At 43.9% G+C, this 14,041-nt stretch overlaps 1 protein-coding gene across 3 annotated transcripts in view; it reads right to left on the bottom strand.

Annotated features, from left to right (window-relative positions):
• tnikb (TRAF2 and NCK interacting kinase b) overlaps positions 1–14,041 on the bottom strand; it is a 129,943-nt gene that overhangs the window by 20,970 nt on the left and 94,932 nt on the right. For all 3 annotated transcript variants that reach the window (XM_037973133.1, XM_037973132.1, XM_037973134.1), the window contains exons 2-13: positions 8,952–9,008; positions 8,738–8,863; positions 8,528–8,638; positions 8,225–8,315; positions 8,007–8,137; positions 4,206–4,260; positions 3,963–4,041; positions 3,612–3,787; positions 3,460–3,526; positions 2,552–2,750; positions 2,274–2,390; positions 390–584 (exon numbers count right to left, since the gene is read on the bottom strand). In XM_037973133.1, coding sequence (XP_037829061.1) covers positions 390–584; positions 2,274–2,390; positions 2,552–2,750; positions 3,460–3,526; positions 3,612–3,787; positions 3,963–4,041; positions 4,206–4,260; positions 8,007–8,137; positions 8,225–8,315; positions 8,528–8,638; positions 8,738–8,863; positions 8,952–8,966 — 1,362 coding nt within the window. In that variant the 5' untranslated portion in view covers positions 8,967–9,008. The remainder of the gene's footprint in view (positions 1–389; positions 585–2,273; positions 2,391–2,551; positions 2,751–3,459; positions 3,527–3,611; positions 3,788–3,962; positions 4,042–4,205; positions 4,261–8,006; positions 8,138–8,224; positions 8,316–8,527; positions 8,639–8,737; positions 8,864–8,951; positions 9,009–14,041) is intronic.

Below are 14,041 nucleotides of genomic sequence, written 5' to 3' on the forward strand. Positions count from 1 at the left end.
TCAGGACTTCTGACAGTTTTATGACAAACAAATGAATGGTTTCCAACACGCAGATGTGCCTTTGGTCTGTGGAGAAGTTCAGTTAAATCAGAGCGGCATCCTTCAAGAATCTGTCCTGAAAGGAAGGAAAACATGAAGCATGAAGGGAAATTTATCTCTAGTTTTGAATATTTGCAGCCGGTTTTCAGTTACAGGAGCTCTTTTTACGCTTCAGTTCCAAACTAATATGTTTTTATGCCTCAAGAAGTAATAAATTTGCTTTGTTTTTAAAAGATACTTGAAAAGATTGGAAAACCTGAGCTGGATCAGTGACTGCTTTGGCAGATTTTACTTGTTTGATCTTTTTGGACTTTTTGGTTGCTGTCAATGTTTGCGGCCCTGCAGGGTACCTCTTTGGCCCAGGCGGGCTTGTCGTTGCTGCCCGGCGCCTGGTCCTTGTAGTGGTAGAGCTGCTTCTTGTCCTGCGGCGGGCGCGGCGGCTCCTGCTGCTGCTGCAGCGACACCAGGTACGCTCGCTCCTGCTGCAGCTGCCTCTGCAGCCGCTCGGCCTGACGCTGCTCCTCGATCTGCTTCCTCTTGTACTCCTGCAGAGTAGACACAAACCGCAGGTGACAGGAGGTCAAACTGAGGCGAGGAAACACGATTCAGGCCCCCTGCCTTTGAAATGTACAGGACAGGAGTTTATAAAGGTCAGATTTGATGGTAAAACCTGATCTGCTTCTACTTTTCTGAAGGTTAAACTGATTGAAATGGACTAATGTAAGTCAGTTTTGTTGCGTCAGGCTAAATAATGTTTATGGATCTATTCTGATCAACAAATTACTGTTTTAGAAGCAAACCTAAATTATTTCGGGCCCACCTAACGGCTAATCTGAGCAGGGCCAAGATCTGTCGTCATGAAACAACTCCAGACTCAAAAATATCAAAGCCAATCATGCAAATGCTATTTTATGAACATTTGCAGCCTTGTCAGTTTTGCATTATGCAGTTCTTCAGGTAGAGATATTATAATATTCCTGCAGGAAGTGTTTTAGCGCGAGCTGCTGCTGTCTGTGCTCAGAAATAACCACAAACGTTTAATGTGAAACTGACGGTAGTGTAAAGGTTTATAAAATGAAACCTTGGAGATCTGGGATTAGCCGTTAGCTCTTCAACCAGTTTCTCCAAACTGAGCTATCTACAGCAGGTAAGATATTAACTGACCACAGAATCCCTCTCTCACCTAGATTCAGCTCAGATGTTTCAGAAGTTTGAGTTCCTTCAGGTCTGAACTCCTGTTTGCAGCTTTTATTATGTTTTTATTAAACCTTTTAGTTTCTCCTCATCCTGCGGGGCCACCCTCAGCGCTCTGCCTTTGGTGCACAAGAGGATGAACCTCTGCAAACCCAGTCAGTGGGTTTAAGTCATGACAGCCCAGATGTGTTCAGGATCACTTCAACCAACAGCCTAAAGTGAACAAGTGTGTTTCTGTTTGTGTGTCTGCACGTTGTGTTACCAGCAGTAAAGCCTGCTCCTGCAGGAGCTGCTGCTGCAGGATCTCCAGCTGCCTCTGCTCCTCCTCCAGCTGCCTACGGATATACTCCTAACCAATCAGGCGCCAGACACAGCCAATCAGAGAGCGACCAGGCGGAAAAGAAGCAAATCGAAGCCCCAGGCAACCAGTGACATCAGCAGAGCAGGAAATAAGAAGGAGGGCAGACAGAAGAAGGTTCATAAAGGAGCAGTTAGACTGGAGACTTCATCAGAAACAGATAAGAAATGAAAGAAAAAGGAGCTGCAGGGGGTGTAATTAGAGAAACAGAAAGATGTGCAGATTATTCCAACAGTCAGGATGAAATCAGCTGTGAGGGAGGAAGATATTTATATCTGAAAAGGGAAAGTGTTAATGAAGCCATCCGCCGCAGGAAAATCTTAATATTTGTGGTTTTCTCCTCTGAACTAATATTGTTCTGGAAGTCTTTGCAATCAGTTGATAAAAAAAGTCCAAAGACAAACTTTAAAAGACCTTCAGATAGTCTGAGGATCCACTTTAGGAAATTACAGGAAAGTCTGGCTGCCTGAAAGCAAACGAGAAGAACTGAGGGCTGGTTTAAGACTTTGAGACCTAAACTTTTACACAATGTTCTATTTTTAACCTGTCACGTTTTCATGGGAAGTTATTAAAGAGTTGCTCTATCAAGAAGTTTTGTTGAGCCATTAACCACCTTTTTGGGGACTTGTCAGTTTTGGGGACTTGTCAGTTTTGGGGACTTGTAAGTTGGGTGATTTCCTACCTGCTCTCTCTCTGCATGCCTCCGCTCCTCCTCCCGGCGGAGCTGCTCCATCTCCTCGTACCTCCTCCTCTGCTCCCGCTCCTGCTGCTTCCTCAGCTCCCGGTCCCGTCGTTGTTGCTGTAACGACATCAACCAATCAGAGATCAGAGTCTCGGCTGAGATCTCTACACAGGTGGAGCGGGTTTACACCAACCTTTAATCAAGGGTGAGATGTTTTACCACAAAGTAAAATAGCTACATCCTGAATTTGTCTTTCAAAATAAAAGCATTGAAGCTACCTCCTCCAGCCGTCGCCGCTGCTCCTTCTGCTCCTCAATGCGTTTCTGCCTCTCGGCCAATAGTTGGCGCTTGTGCTCCTCGTTCTGCTGCTGCTCGAGCTGCTGGCGCCGGATCAGCTCCGAGCGCTCCTTATTGGCCAGCTGGAGGCGCAGGAAGTCCCGCCTCAGAGTGGACTCGCCGGGGATGTTGATGATGGAGCTGGAAGGCAGCCAATAGGAGGCGAGTTAGCGGTCTGTAGGACCTGATTCGGTTCGTCTGTTCTTTTTAAAATAATTCTTATTCACTAGGCGTAACATTAGGAGTAAAAGTGAGACATTTTAAAATGAAAAATATGTTGAGTATTAATTGTTCCGTAATGTCACTGAAGGCAGTATTTTGTTTTTTTGGCTTCAGACGAACATTGATCACAACTTTTGGTTCCATACGACACTGAATGCAACGTTTTGTTCCATAATGACATTAAACGCAACGTTTATCGATGGAATGACACTGAAAGCAACCTTTTGTTCTACGCTGACCTTGAATGCAGCATTTGTTATATAATGTCATTGAATGCATCTTTGCATGATGGCCTTAAGTGTGTCTTCTTTTTTATTTGTTCCTTAAAGACATTGACCGGATCTTTTTGTTCCATACTGGCACTAAAAGCAACATTTTTCTCCATATCGACCTTGAACGCAGCATTCTGAGACATGTCCTCTGCTGTCTCTCTTGTTTGGACGTCTCAAACTGATTCAATCATTTAAAACTGTTTTCTTCATACAAAGAAAGTACACTTTATGTTTGAATTAATTATTACTAAACAACTCTAAGTGCAGATGTTGTGTTTTGATGCTAGCTGGCGGCGTGTTTTGCTGTCAGCTGGCGTCTCCTCGGAGACTCAGAGACACCTGAGCGTCTGTCCTACCTGGGCTCTCCGATGTCCCTCTCCTCATCCTCTTCCTCGCTGCCGCTGTACTCATACTCCGTCTCATCTGACGGGAAACAAACAGATTTGGCGTCAGACTTTGTCACGAGTTAAAGCGGCGGTGAGGCGAGTCGGCGGCGCTTCGGCCTCACCCCTCTCCCCCCTCCTCTTCTTGGTGCGGTCGATGTGGTCCTTCAGCTGGATTCGGACCTGCCGCTCGTTGGTGAGGTCCCGGATGAAGGGGTGCTTGAGGAGCTGCTCGGTGCTCGGCCGCTGGCTGTGACTCTTCACCAGACAGCTTTCTATGAACGACTGAAACTTCTTGGACCTGACGGCGCCGAGAAAAAAACACGGAGGTACACGGGTTCAGCTGCTTTTATCACGAGTCACGCTTTTCAAAGGCTTTCTCCTCGATTTAAAGGTGATTTATTTGAATAAAATGCAAACTGTTGCAGTTTTTGCAGCCTTCGTCTCCCTGTGCAGCATGAGGTTAAGAGACTCACCACTTCTTAGACTTGAGTCTCGGGGCAGGATTCCTGGGGATGAGGAAGAGCGCTCTCATCGGATGCATGTCACACAGAGCTGAAGAGGTGAGGAGGAAGAGGAGGAGGAAGATGGGAAAACAACAACAATGAAGTTATGAAAGACGAAATTAGAAGAAAGGAAGTAGAGTCATTGATTTCTGAGTTGAAGTTGGAGACAAACTGTGCTGTTTGTCAGCTGATAACGGTCTTCATCACACTTACGTGGCGCTCCCTCTGCCATCTCTATAGCTGTGATTCCGAGCGACCACAGATCACTCTGCAGAGAGAGAAACACAAAACGTTCACATCCTCCCGACGTGTTACCGACTCAACACTTCCAGCTCCTGCAAGACTCGTCCAACGGTCAGTGTACCCGTCAAGTGATAAAAATACAGGCAGAAAAATTACCCATCTGCCACTGCTGCTGCAGATTCCTGCCTCCAACATTTTACCGGAGTTTTTCTCCGTTGGGTTTCAGCAAATAAGTGCTGTAAGACGAACGGAGGCTTTTCCTGACACATTAAGCCCCGGAGGGTTGGAGTTAATGGTGTAGGCGCTCATCCTCCACCAGCTCGCCGCAGGGGTTCGTTCTGTCCCCATTACTGCACATCCTTCAACCAGAAACCACTGCACAATCACTGCTTCTCAAAGGACTTTTCTCATTTTTCCTTTGAGCCGTCGAGTGGTAAGGAGCAGGGATTACAAATCACCAAAAAAACAACAGATGTGATCACTGAGAGGTTTCTTCTAAAGGTCAGTTTCTGTTATTTGTTCACAGCTTCGAGCAGTTTGACTCCATGATAGATGAGATATTGAACCTTTTGAGCTCAAAACAGGCAGGAGAAGAAATTAAAACAACAAAAAAGCATTTATTTTGTCATGTTCGACTGACGCTCAGCTGGATCTATCACACATTTGGAAGGTTTAACGTCCTCAAAGACACAAAATCCAATTATATCTACAGCGCCACCGCCTACAGATCTCTCTCAGATATTTTCTGGTTATAAACTGCATCACCTGTGTTTCATCTTTTAGTTTTTTGTCCTAATAATGCTCAGCTTGAACTTTCCCAGGAGGAACTGAAGGTTTACAGATGCTGAAAAACTTTGAAAATAAGACTTTTAATGAAGCTGAAGTCAGATGTAGCACATAATGGGACTGAAATCAAATGAGATCCAATAAATTCACCTTCTGCTCAACTTATCACGACTGAAACCAAATCCTAAACCAATGCAGGCAACAAAAACTCGTCTAAACTTAGTCCAGATTTCTGTCTTTTAAGGTCTTTCTAGAATTTTAGTCCCAAACTAATATGAAACGAAAAATCAACCAACTAAAACTGGACTAACTTGTCCAAAACCAGCAGGAAACCCATCATAGACTGGTTTAAAACCAGTCTAAAGTTCATCTAGATCTCAGTTTCTCGGGGTTGCTCAGGGATTTCAGTCCCAACCCAACATGACATTTATCCAAACTAAAAACAAACTGTTTGGACGAAAAAGAATTGTCCTCAGAAATAAGGTCAGAATTTAAGATTGTTGGTGAACTCACTTATTTAGGAATTAAAATATTTCCAAATCTTGATATGATTAGCAAGAAGAATTATGAACATTTAACAAAAGAAATCACTGAAACTATCAATAGATGGATGTCCCTTCCCCTATCACTGATTGGCAGGATTAACAGCTACAAAATGAATATACTCCCAAAAGTATTGTATATTTTTCAGAATGTGCCCCTGCCGCCTCCTACAAACTGGTTTGATAATTTTAGGAAACTGATTGGTGGGTTTTTATGGCAAAATAAACGGCCCAGGATTAGAATGTCTCTCTTACATTTACCTCACAATGAGGGAGGCCTAGGGTGTCCGAACATTAAGTGGTATTACTGGGCAGCCCAACTTAGGACTATTAGATACTATTTTAATGTCAAAGATGGCCCTCATTGGACAGAAATGGAATCTGAGTCAGTAAGTCCCCCCTTACCTTTATTTATTTTTTCTGATTCAGTTCCAAAATTGTTGGGTAAAACGGTTAACCCTATAGTTAGAAACATGATCAAAATATGGTATGATGTAAAGAAATTTGCAAAGGAACCAATTCAATTATCACAATTTACTCCCATTTGGGGAAATGAAAACTTCACTCCAGGAAGAGCAGATCCAGTATTTAAACAATGGGCCACCAAAGGAGCAGATACAATTCAAGCTTTATATAAAAAAAATTCAACTTACATGATGTCATTTGAAGAATTCAGACAGAAATTTAATATAAATAGAAAGTATTTCTTTAAATACCTTCAACTTAGGAGCTATATTGGGTCAAAAAACAAAGGACTAACCAAACCACCAAAGTCCCCTCTAGAAAAAATTGCTGACAAAAACGGCACAAGTAAAGGTGCAATTTCAGAACTTTACAACTTTTTGGTCCTTAATTCTTCAGAAAACTCAGTATTGAAACTGGAAGCCTGGAAATCAGACCTGGGAGTAAACTTGTCACGGGAAGACTGGCAATCTATCTGTATAAGGGCTCAGAAACAAACCGTTAACTCTCGCTTAAGGTTACTGCAGTACAAATGGTTAATGCGAATATATATTACACCAGTCAAATTAAATCGGTACAATTCTAATATACCAGACATTTGCACAAAATGTTTAGAGGAGAAAGGGACCTTGTTTCATTGTATCTGGGAATGTAGGAATATTAAAAGATTTTGGAAAGCAGTAAAAGAAACTGTAGAACACCTAATCTCAAAAGATGTAGAATTAGATCCGGTTTTTCTCATTTTAGGTCTATATCCAAAAAATTCATTGTTTACTAAAAGCGAACAACTGTTGATAGATTTGTGTCTACTAGAAGCTAAGAGACTGATAGCACTATTCTGGAAAAGAGCAACAGGTCCAGGTATCAAACAATGGATCGAACACATGCTGAAGACTTTACCTCTGGAACGGATAACGTATCTCCAAAAAGGGAAAAGAGAACTATTTGAAACCATTTGGAGACCATTCCTGGAGTTTGTTGAAGGCGTGGACTTGTCTCAAGAAGAACTCAGCTAAAGTAAAGACTTATGTTGAGCCACAATGTTAAACAAAGGAGCCTCAACAGTGGACTATTATCTCCGGTATGCTTAAAAGAAATGCAAGTGTGTACCTATGAGGGCGTTTTGTTGGTCTTGTTGACTGTATTGGTTGTATGTTTTATGGCAGACATATTTGTAAAAACACAAAAATAATAATAAAAAGATTGATGGAAAAAAAAAAAAAAAACTGTTTCTCCAAGTTTCAAACTTGTCTACAATCATATCTGTTCCTATTCTAGAACCAATCTAAAATCTGTCAGAAACAATCCAGATGTAGTCCAGATCTCATTTCCTGGGGTTCCTTCTAGGATTTCAGTCCCATCCAAACTAAAACCCAACCCAAACCCAACTGTTGATCATTACTGGTCCAACAGCAACTCTAAAACCAGGGACAAAAAAAAAAACATCCAAAACTAGTCTAGAACCCATCAACGATTGGTCTAAAACCAGTCTAAAGTTAGTCCAGGTCAAAGTGGTTTATGATTGTTCAGGAGTTGATCCAAACTGAAAAACAACAAACCGTCTGAAAGCAAGTTTGAAAACTCTCCAACAACAGCAGAAAGCCCACTCTATAGTCTATAATCTGTCTAAAACCAGCCTAAAATACTTGTTAGGATCCCTAAATTTATTTTGTCTCTGATAAGAGTGATGAAACACAGCAAGACAACTAAACTCAGATCTGAGATCAGTGGAAAATCTGCCCCAAAACAGTTAAAGAGCTTTAATCTCAGAAAAGTCAGATAAAGATGGACGACACTGAGGCGGTGTGGGTCTAAAAAAAATGCAAAAGGTATTAAAATCTTGACTCAAAACTAACCAGAATTGATCTAAAATGTGTCTAAAATAAAAATAAAAGCTGTGAAAAAGCAGAAGCCATCTGAAGCTGTCGTCCAAACCGCTCAGAGTCCAGCAGAGAAACAGGTAAACCCACTTCAGGTCTACCTTGAAGTCGTACGTGGCGTCCGGGTTCTCGTCGCAGGCGATGACCTCGGGCGCCATCCAGTACGGCGTCCCGATGAAGGTGTTCCTTCGCCCCACAGTGCGGTCCAACTGAGCGCTCACACCGAAGTCCACTGCAGACACACGAAGGACGCCGCCGGTTTAGACTTTCCTGCGTTCAGAACTTGGGTTGAAATGGTCCTAAACAGAAGAGTTCTCACCCAGTTTGACCTCTGCGTTCTCCGTCAGCAGAACGTTCTGACCCTTGATGTCTCTGTGGATCACCTTGTGCTGGTGGAGGTGGGTCAGACCCTGAAGGAAGACAGAAAACATTCAAGCCTGTTCAGACTCCTTTTCACATGAAAACTTGCTTCTTTTTGAATCTAAAACATGTTTTATGAGAACACCAGACCTAACCGGTGTTCCTCAGGGAACCTGTTTGGGGTTTCTTCAGTTTATGACAACATTTCTGGATTTACAGTAAATTCAACAGATTTTTTTTTTACAGGGAATCTGGTTCTCACCCTCAGGATTTCCCTGCAGATGTAGGCGATCCACTCCTCCTTCAGAGAGTTTCCTTTGGTGTTTTTGATCAGATCTGTTACCGAGCCGGCCCCGCAGAACTCCATCACCAGCTGCACCCACAAACAACCAACCCAGAGTGGTTTTAATTCTCTGCAGGCAGCACTTTAACACGTTTCCTTTTAGTTTTGTGGACACAAACGCGCTCGTACCCATAACTGGTCATCCATTCCTGGAGGGTTTTTCTTTATGAAGGCTCCATAGTAGGTTGCGATGTTCCGATGGTGGCTGTACTTCTTCAGCATGTTGATCTCCGCTTTAATCTCCTCCTCCTCATCCTGAAGCACATAGACACACAGGAGTAGAGACGGAGCTCAAGGCTTTTCTGCAGCGTGTCAGAAACAAACGGCAGGGTGGGACACGTACCCCGGTGACGTCCATGACCTTGATCGCAGCGAGTTGGCCTGTTTTGACATGACGACCCTAAAAAAAGCAGACAGAAGATGTTGAGTCAGTTACTTTTATTAACCTGCGTCTGAGAGCACATCCTGGAGAATAAAAAGTCCACCCTCTGTCAGCTGTAGGGTTTTAGGACATATCTGGTCTTTACCAGAGTCCAGATTTTCAGGCAGAAAGAAAAACAGTTTGTTCAACGATTCAAAGAACTATTTCATTAAAGAGATAAATGCTTTCCAGATCCTCAGGAGACAAATATGAAGTCTGTTGATACCCTGTGGTCATCTGGAAGCAGCTCATTGTTCCACAAATAAAACTGAACAGCATCTGAAGGACTATATTTAGGGTTTTAGGGTTTTCCTGGTTTTAAACTGCAGGATTAGAGGTGGACACCCAGAAAAGAAGCAGGATGAACGATGGATGGGACCGACTCAGCCGAGGAATCCAGCATGGAGACATCTTTCCCCACATGTGGCTTCGTTGTGTAATTCTTCAGTCCGACTGGTTTTACTCGACATGTCGGTGATGTGCTGATTATAAAAACAAACAAAGAGAAAACCTGAAAGTGTTGGCTGATTGGCAGCCACTGAAGAAAAGTGAAAACGATCATGTTTTTATCGATACCTGACCTCAGCACACAGATGGCTAAAACAGACGCTGAGCTAAAATCTGGTGTGGTAGTAGCTGAGAGTCCTCCCCAACATGGAGTCACTTACAGTCACAGCCACCATGTTTTAAATAAATGAAGGTCTGAACTCTTCCTCATCAGCAGCTTTAACTTTGTCTTCTTCCTCTGAAGGATCACAGCAGAAAGTGGAAATTCATTCACCTCGGCACGCACGCTGTTTCCTCCCGGTAACCTAGCAACAGGCCCTGGCAGCGAGGCCGGCGAATGGGAAGGCACAGTGAAGGCAGCGTGAGGCGTTTGTGTGCACTTGATTTTTTTCTTTTTTCGCACGCTGGGTCACTTGAACATGCGAGCTGCTCAGATTCACACGCGGCGTCTCGGTTACTCAGCGTTGCATCAGAAACTGACAGGAAGAAATCACCGCCCGTCTCTGCTGCGTCTTCCTGTTTGTCCGCCGTCGGGCTGAACGATCAGCAGGTTGTTTCAGGATGAACAGATGATTTTACTGATTGAATTACTTCAGATGAAACAAACGGTTTCAATTTGCCTCTTTGTGGAGCTTGAATTCTAGTCATGACTGAGTCCTCCTGGATAAAACCTCCCCACGGCGTCGGAAATCAGCTAAAACGGGGTTTTGATGAGATCCTAGGAAAACAGAGGGCTTCCTGTTACGCCTGACTGGTCCACGATGGTTGATCGTGGTGGTTTATTATCGTGGTGGCAACGTTTCCACAACACAGGGTCAATTATTTCAAGAATTTAAAGCATAATGGAAACATCTCCTTACAGATGTGATTCCTCTGTTCAGACTAACAGGCTGATTAAAGGAGCTCATCCACAATATTCCTCTCATATCACAGCAAAGTTATTGTGTACATAAATAGAAAACTGTAAGCAGTATTTGTGAAAGATTACTGTGTGTTTGTTTACCTACAAAAACAGCCGAAGTGGCTGAAAACAGCTCAGCGGCCGTTTTTACGCTCAGGCTTGTTGAGTAAAGTTTGTCAGGCTCCACCGCCCTGCTTCATCCTCCATATTTATTCCTGTTTTACTCGATCAGGTCAACCATCAGGCTCTGTTTACGCTGAGCACGTACCCGCATTTCAGAGCTGCATACCTCAGCGAGTAAACTCATTCAGGCTGCACCGTTTGGTGTCGTTCAGGAGAAACCTGTTTATAAACCTGTTTGTTTTTGCAATGAGTAACTTTAACCAACAGCCTAAAACACAAACTAAGAAACTTTAGTTTTTTAAAGTAAAATCAAATAAAATCAATTAAAATGCCCATCCCTAAACGCTACACTGTCTGTTTGGTTTAAAGTTTAATCATTTTTAAACTGGGTTTCTGTGGTTTGATGTAAGCAAAAACAGTGGAGCAGCAGCTAGCTGTAGCACTTCCTGTGCAGCCTGGGGGAACTTCCTGCAGGAGTATCATAGACATACGAGGTGATGTGAAACTGACAGAGAAACTAGAGTTCATGTGACCCATTTATCACCTCAGCTGCACTCGGACTAGCCATTAGCTCGTCAGTCTAAACTGTTTCTACCTGCAGCAGGTAAGATACTAACGGTTCAGATGAACTTTCATTGTGTTGCTGCTTATGTTTGTTTTTTGTAACTCGGTGAAACTTCTTCCTGGATAAAAACAGGAAAACAAACCGGTCCTGTTCCGGATTTGTCTTTTAATCCAGATGTGTGTGTGAACGGCCTCTGTGGGCCGCGGGTCAAGTGTGTGAAGTGTTGCTGTGACTGCAGGACAAACAGCAGCGATCCACCTCGATGAAGCAATAAAAGGCGAGGCAGATAACGGCGGGCAGATGAGAGGAAGCGATAACACCACAGAGAGCCTCTTTGTTCTGCTATCTGTTTTCCCCCGACGCCGACGCGCGGCCAGACCATCTCCCAGAGGTGACTCCCGCCGTGTTTGTGTGCGACGGAGATTATGGCAGCGGCGAGGAGGAAGCTGCCTTAAAACAGTCTGTGAATCCTCACGTATGTACAGCGACGGGGAGATAAAGATAGAGGCAGAGCGAGAGGAGAGGGAGGAGGGCAGAGTCTCCTCCTGCAGCAGCCCGAGGCGTAAAAAACACACCTCAGGTACCGCATTCAGGCATGCCTCACATTCCTAACCCAGACACAAGCCTTGACACATGAAGACGGGGGAAAGTCACGAGCTGCAGATGTGATCCTGCTCAGATCTGGCATTTCAGCGCAAAAATAGAAACAGCAGAGACGCGTTAAGCTCCACAGTCAGCAGCCAATTATCGTTTCAAGACCCAGAGTTGGAGCTTTAAGAACTTTAAAGTTGCTTATTCATCAGAACATCAGCTGGAACATGAGATCATCAGAGCAGAACATTTTTATAAATGGCTTTCTGCTGCAAACAACAACTGCTTCCAGGAAGCTCAGCAGAAATGTTCCAGGTGAAACATTCGTCACGTCTGCAGTAATTTCCAGGCTATCTGGAGTCCATCGTTCAACAGAGAGGAAGATTATTCACAAGAGGAAACAGACAGCTGCTGATTCACCCTGAAGGTCAGACTGTGCAATGAGCTCCACCTCAGACTCTACAGGCCTCAGTTAGCAGGTTAAAGGTCAAAGGTTAAAGCCTCTTCTCTCTGAAAACAACATGGCAGCTCAACTTAGGTTCATCTGAAGGAACCACAAGACCAGAGGACAGATGTTTACCCAGAATGCACTGCAGCTGTCAGCACGGTGGTGGAGGGCTGATGGTTTGGGCTCCTCTGCAGACCAGAGGACAGATGTTTACCCAGAATGCACTGCAGCTGTCAGCACGGTGGTGGAGGGCTGATGGTTTGGGCTGATTCTGGAGTCAGATGTGAGGCCATCTGTCCGACAAACAGGACAATGATCCCAAACACAGCAGAACGGTCCAGAACCAGAACCAGAACTTCAGAGAGCTGAGCTGAAGTAACGCTGGAAAGAAGAGTGGGCCACAACTCCTCCACAACCATCAGAGAGACAAACAGGAAACCACTGAGAGTTTAATAAAAGTTTTAGATGTTCTGTGAAACACAGCTTCAGTTTTTTCATCTGTACGTGTAAAAGAACAAAATGTCAGTTTCTCTAAAGAAGAAATCAGCTGCAGGTTTCTGCAGGAACCACCGGGGCTTCCTGCCAGGAACCGAGAACCTGGAGTTCCCTGTAACTTTAGACAAAATGTGCTTTTATTTCCCGAGAACTCAGAACTTTGTTTGTCCTTCTGTGCTTTTTAAGACTGTCTCATCCAGATGGTGACTGACTGACAGATGTTTTCCTGTATGAATCACACGCTGCTATCTGCTGAAACCACAACTCTTTCTGTTTTCTTGCACACATCACGTCTCGGTCTCTGCAGAGATTCCAAGCATCGAGACGTCAGGAATTCCCAAACACTTTTGTCAAAACACGCTCCGTTTTCCACGTAAGCAGACTGAATCCTCTGAAAGCATTCAGTGTTTAAAGGGAGAAGTCTTCCTCACGCACAGTGAGGCACGACTCTAACGGTATCAACAGTTCACAGTTTTTGACAGTTTCTCCAGGCGGACATTAATAAAGTTGTGATTCACAGAAACTAGCTCCACGTAGGCCCAACTGTTGTGTGAACCTGGCACCATCCTTTCCCAAATTAATTAAACATCCAGACTCCAAATCAGCTCCGCGGAGCAGCTACACAACCCTCATCCTAAAGTTTCAATCCAACAGCAACTTCCAGCCCTCCGACCGTCCAAACGAGGAGCAGCAACAGCTTCATGGAAGGGATTTTACTCCCCTCAGGTTCCACGTCCACTGTGTCACCATTTATGTTGTTAAAACAGCAGAAAGAGACGCTGAAAGTCAGCTGGACCTGAACTTATCCACCAGAGTTCAAAACATTTTTACCAAAAGCTGTTGATGACCTAACTGCTCATCAGTTCTGTCTTTAAATATCAAGAGTCATCAGGTGAGCTTTACAGAATAAAAACAGGAAAGAAACAAGAAACTAAGAAAACACCAAGTTTTATCCATTGTGTATATCCATGATACATCCCAGAATACAAAAAACCATGAGTTTAGGTTTCACAACAATTTATGAAGCTAAAGTATCCCGGACGAGCCCCCAAGAACTTACTGTAAGGGTTTTGTCTGCTCAACTCTTTCTTATAGTTCTGCTTTTTGTTAAATATTAGGATTTATCACCCAGCAGCGAGCTGGTTTTGTTTACAGAGCGCCACTTTGAAAACTTGATTGACAATGAGGCCAGACATTATACGAAGGGATTTCCAGACGCCAGGAAATCCAGGAAAGTGGTCCAGGTCTGGTTTGAAAACGTTAGATTTGTGACGTTCAGACTGTTGTGAACAAAATCAGATGTGGCTGGATGGACGGATGGATGGATGGACGGATGGACGGATGGATGGATGGATGGATGGATGGATGGATGGATGGATGGA

The sequence above is a fragment of the Kryptolebias marmoratus genome, linkage group LG21, assembly GCF_001649575.2.
Source record: "Kryptolebias marmoratus isolate JLee-2015 linkage group LG21, ASM164957v2, whole genome shotgun sequence".
NCBI classification, from domain to species: domain Eukaryota; kingdom Metazoa; phylum Chordata; class Actinopteri; order Cyprinodontiformes; family Rivulidae; genus Kryptolebias; species Kryptolebias marmoratus.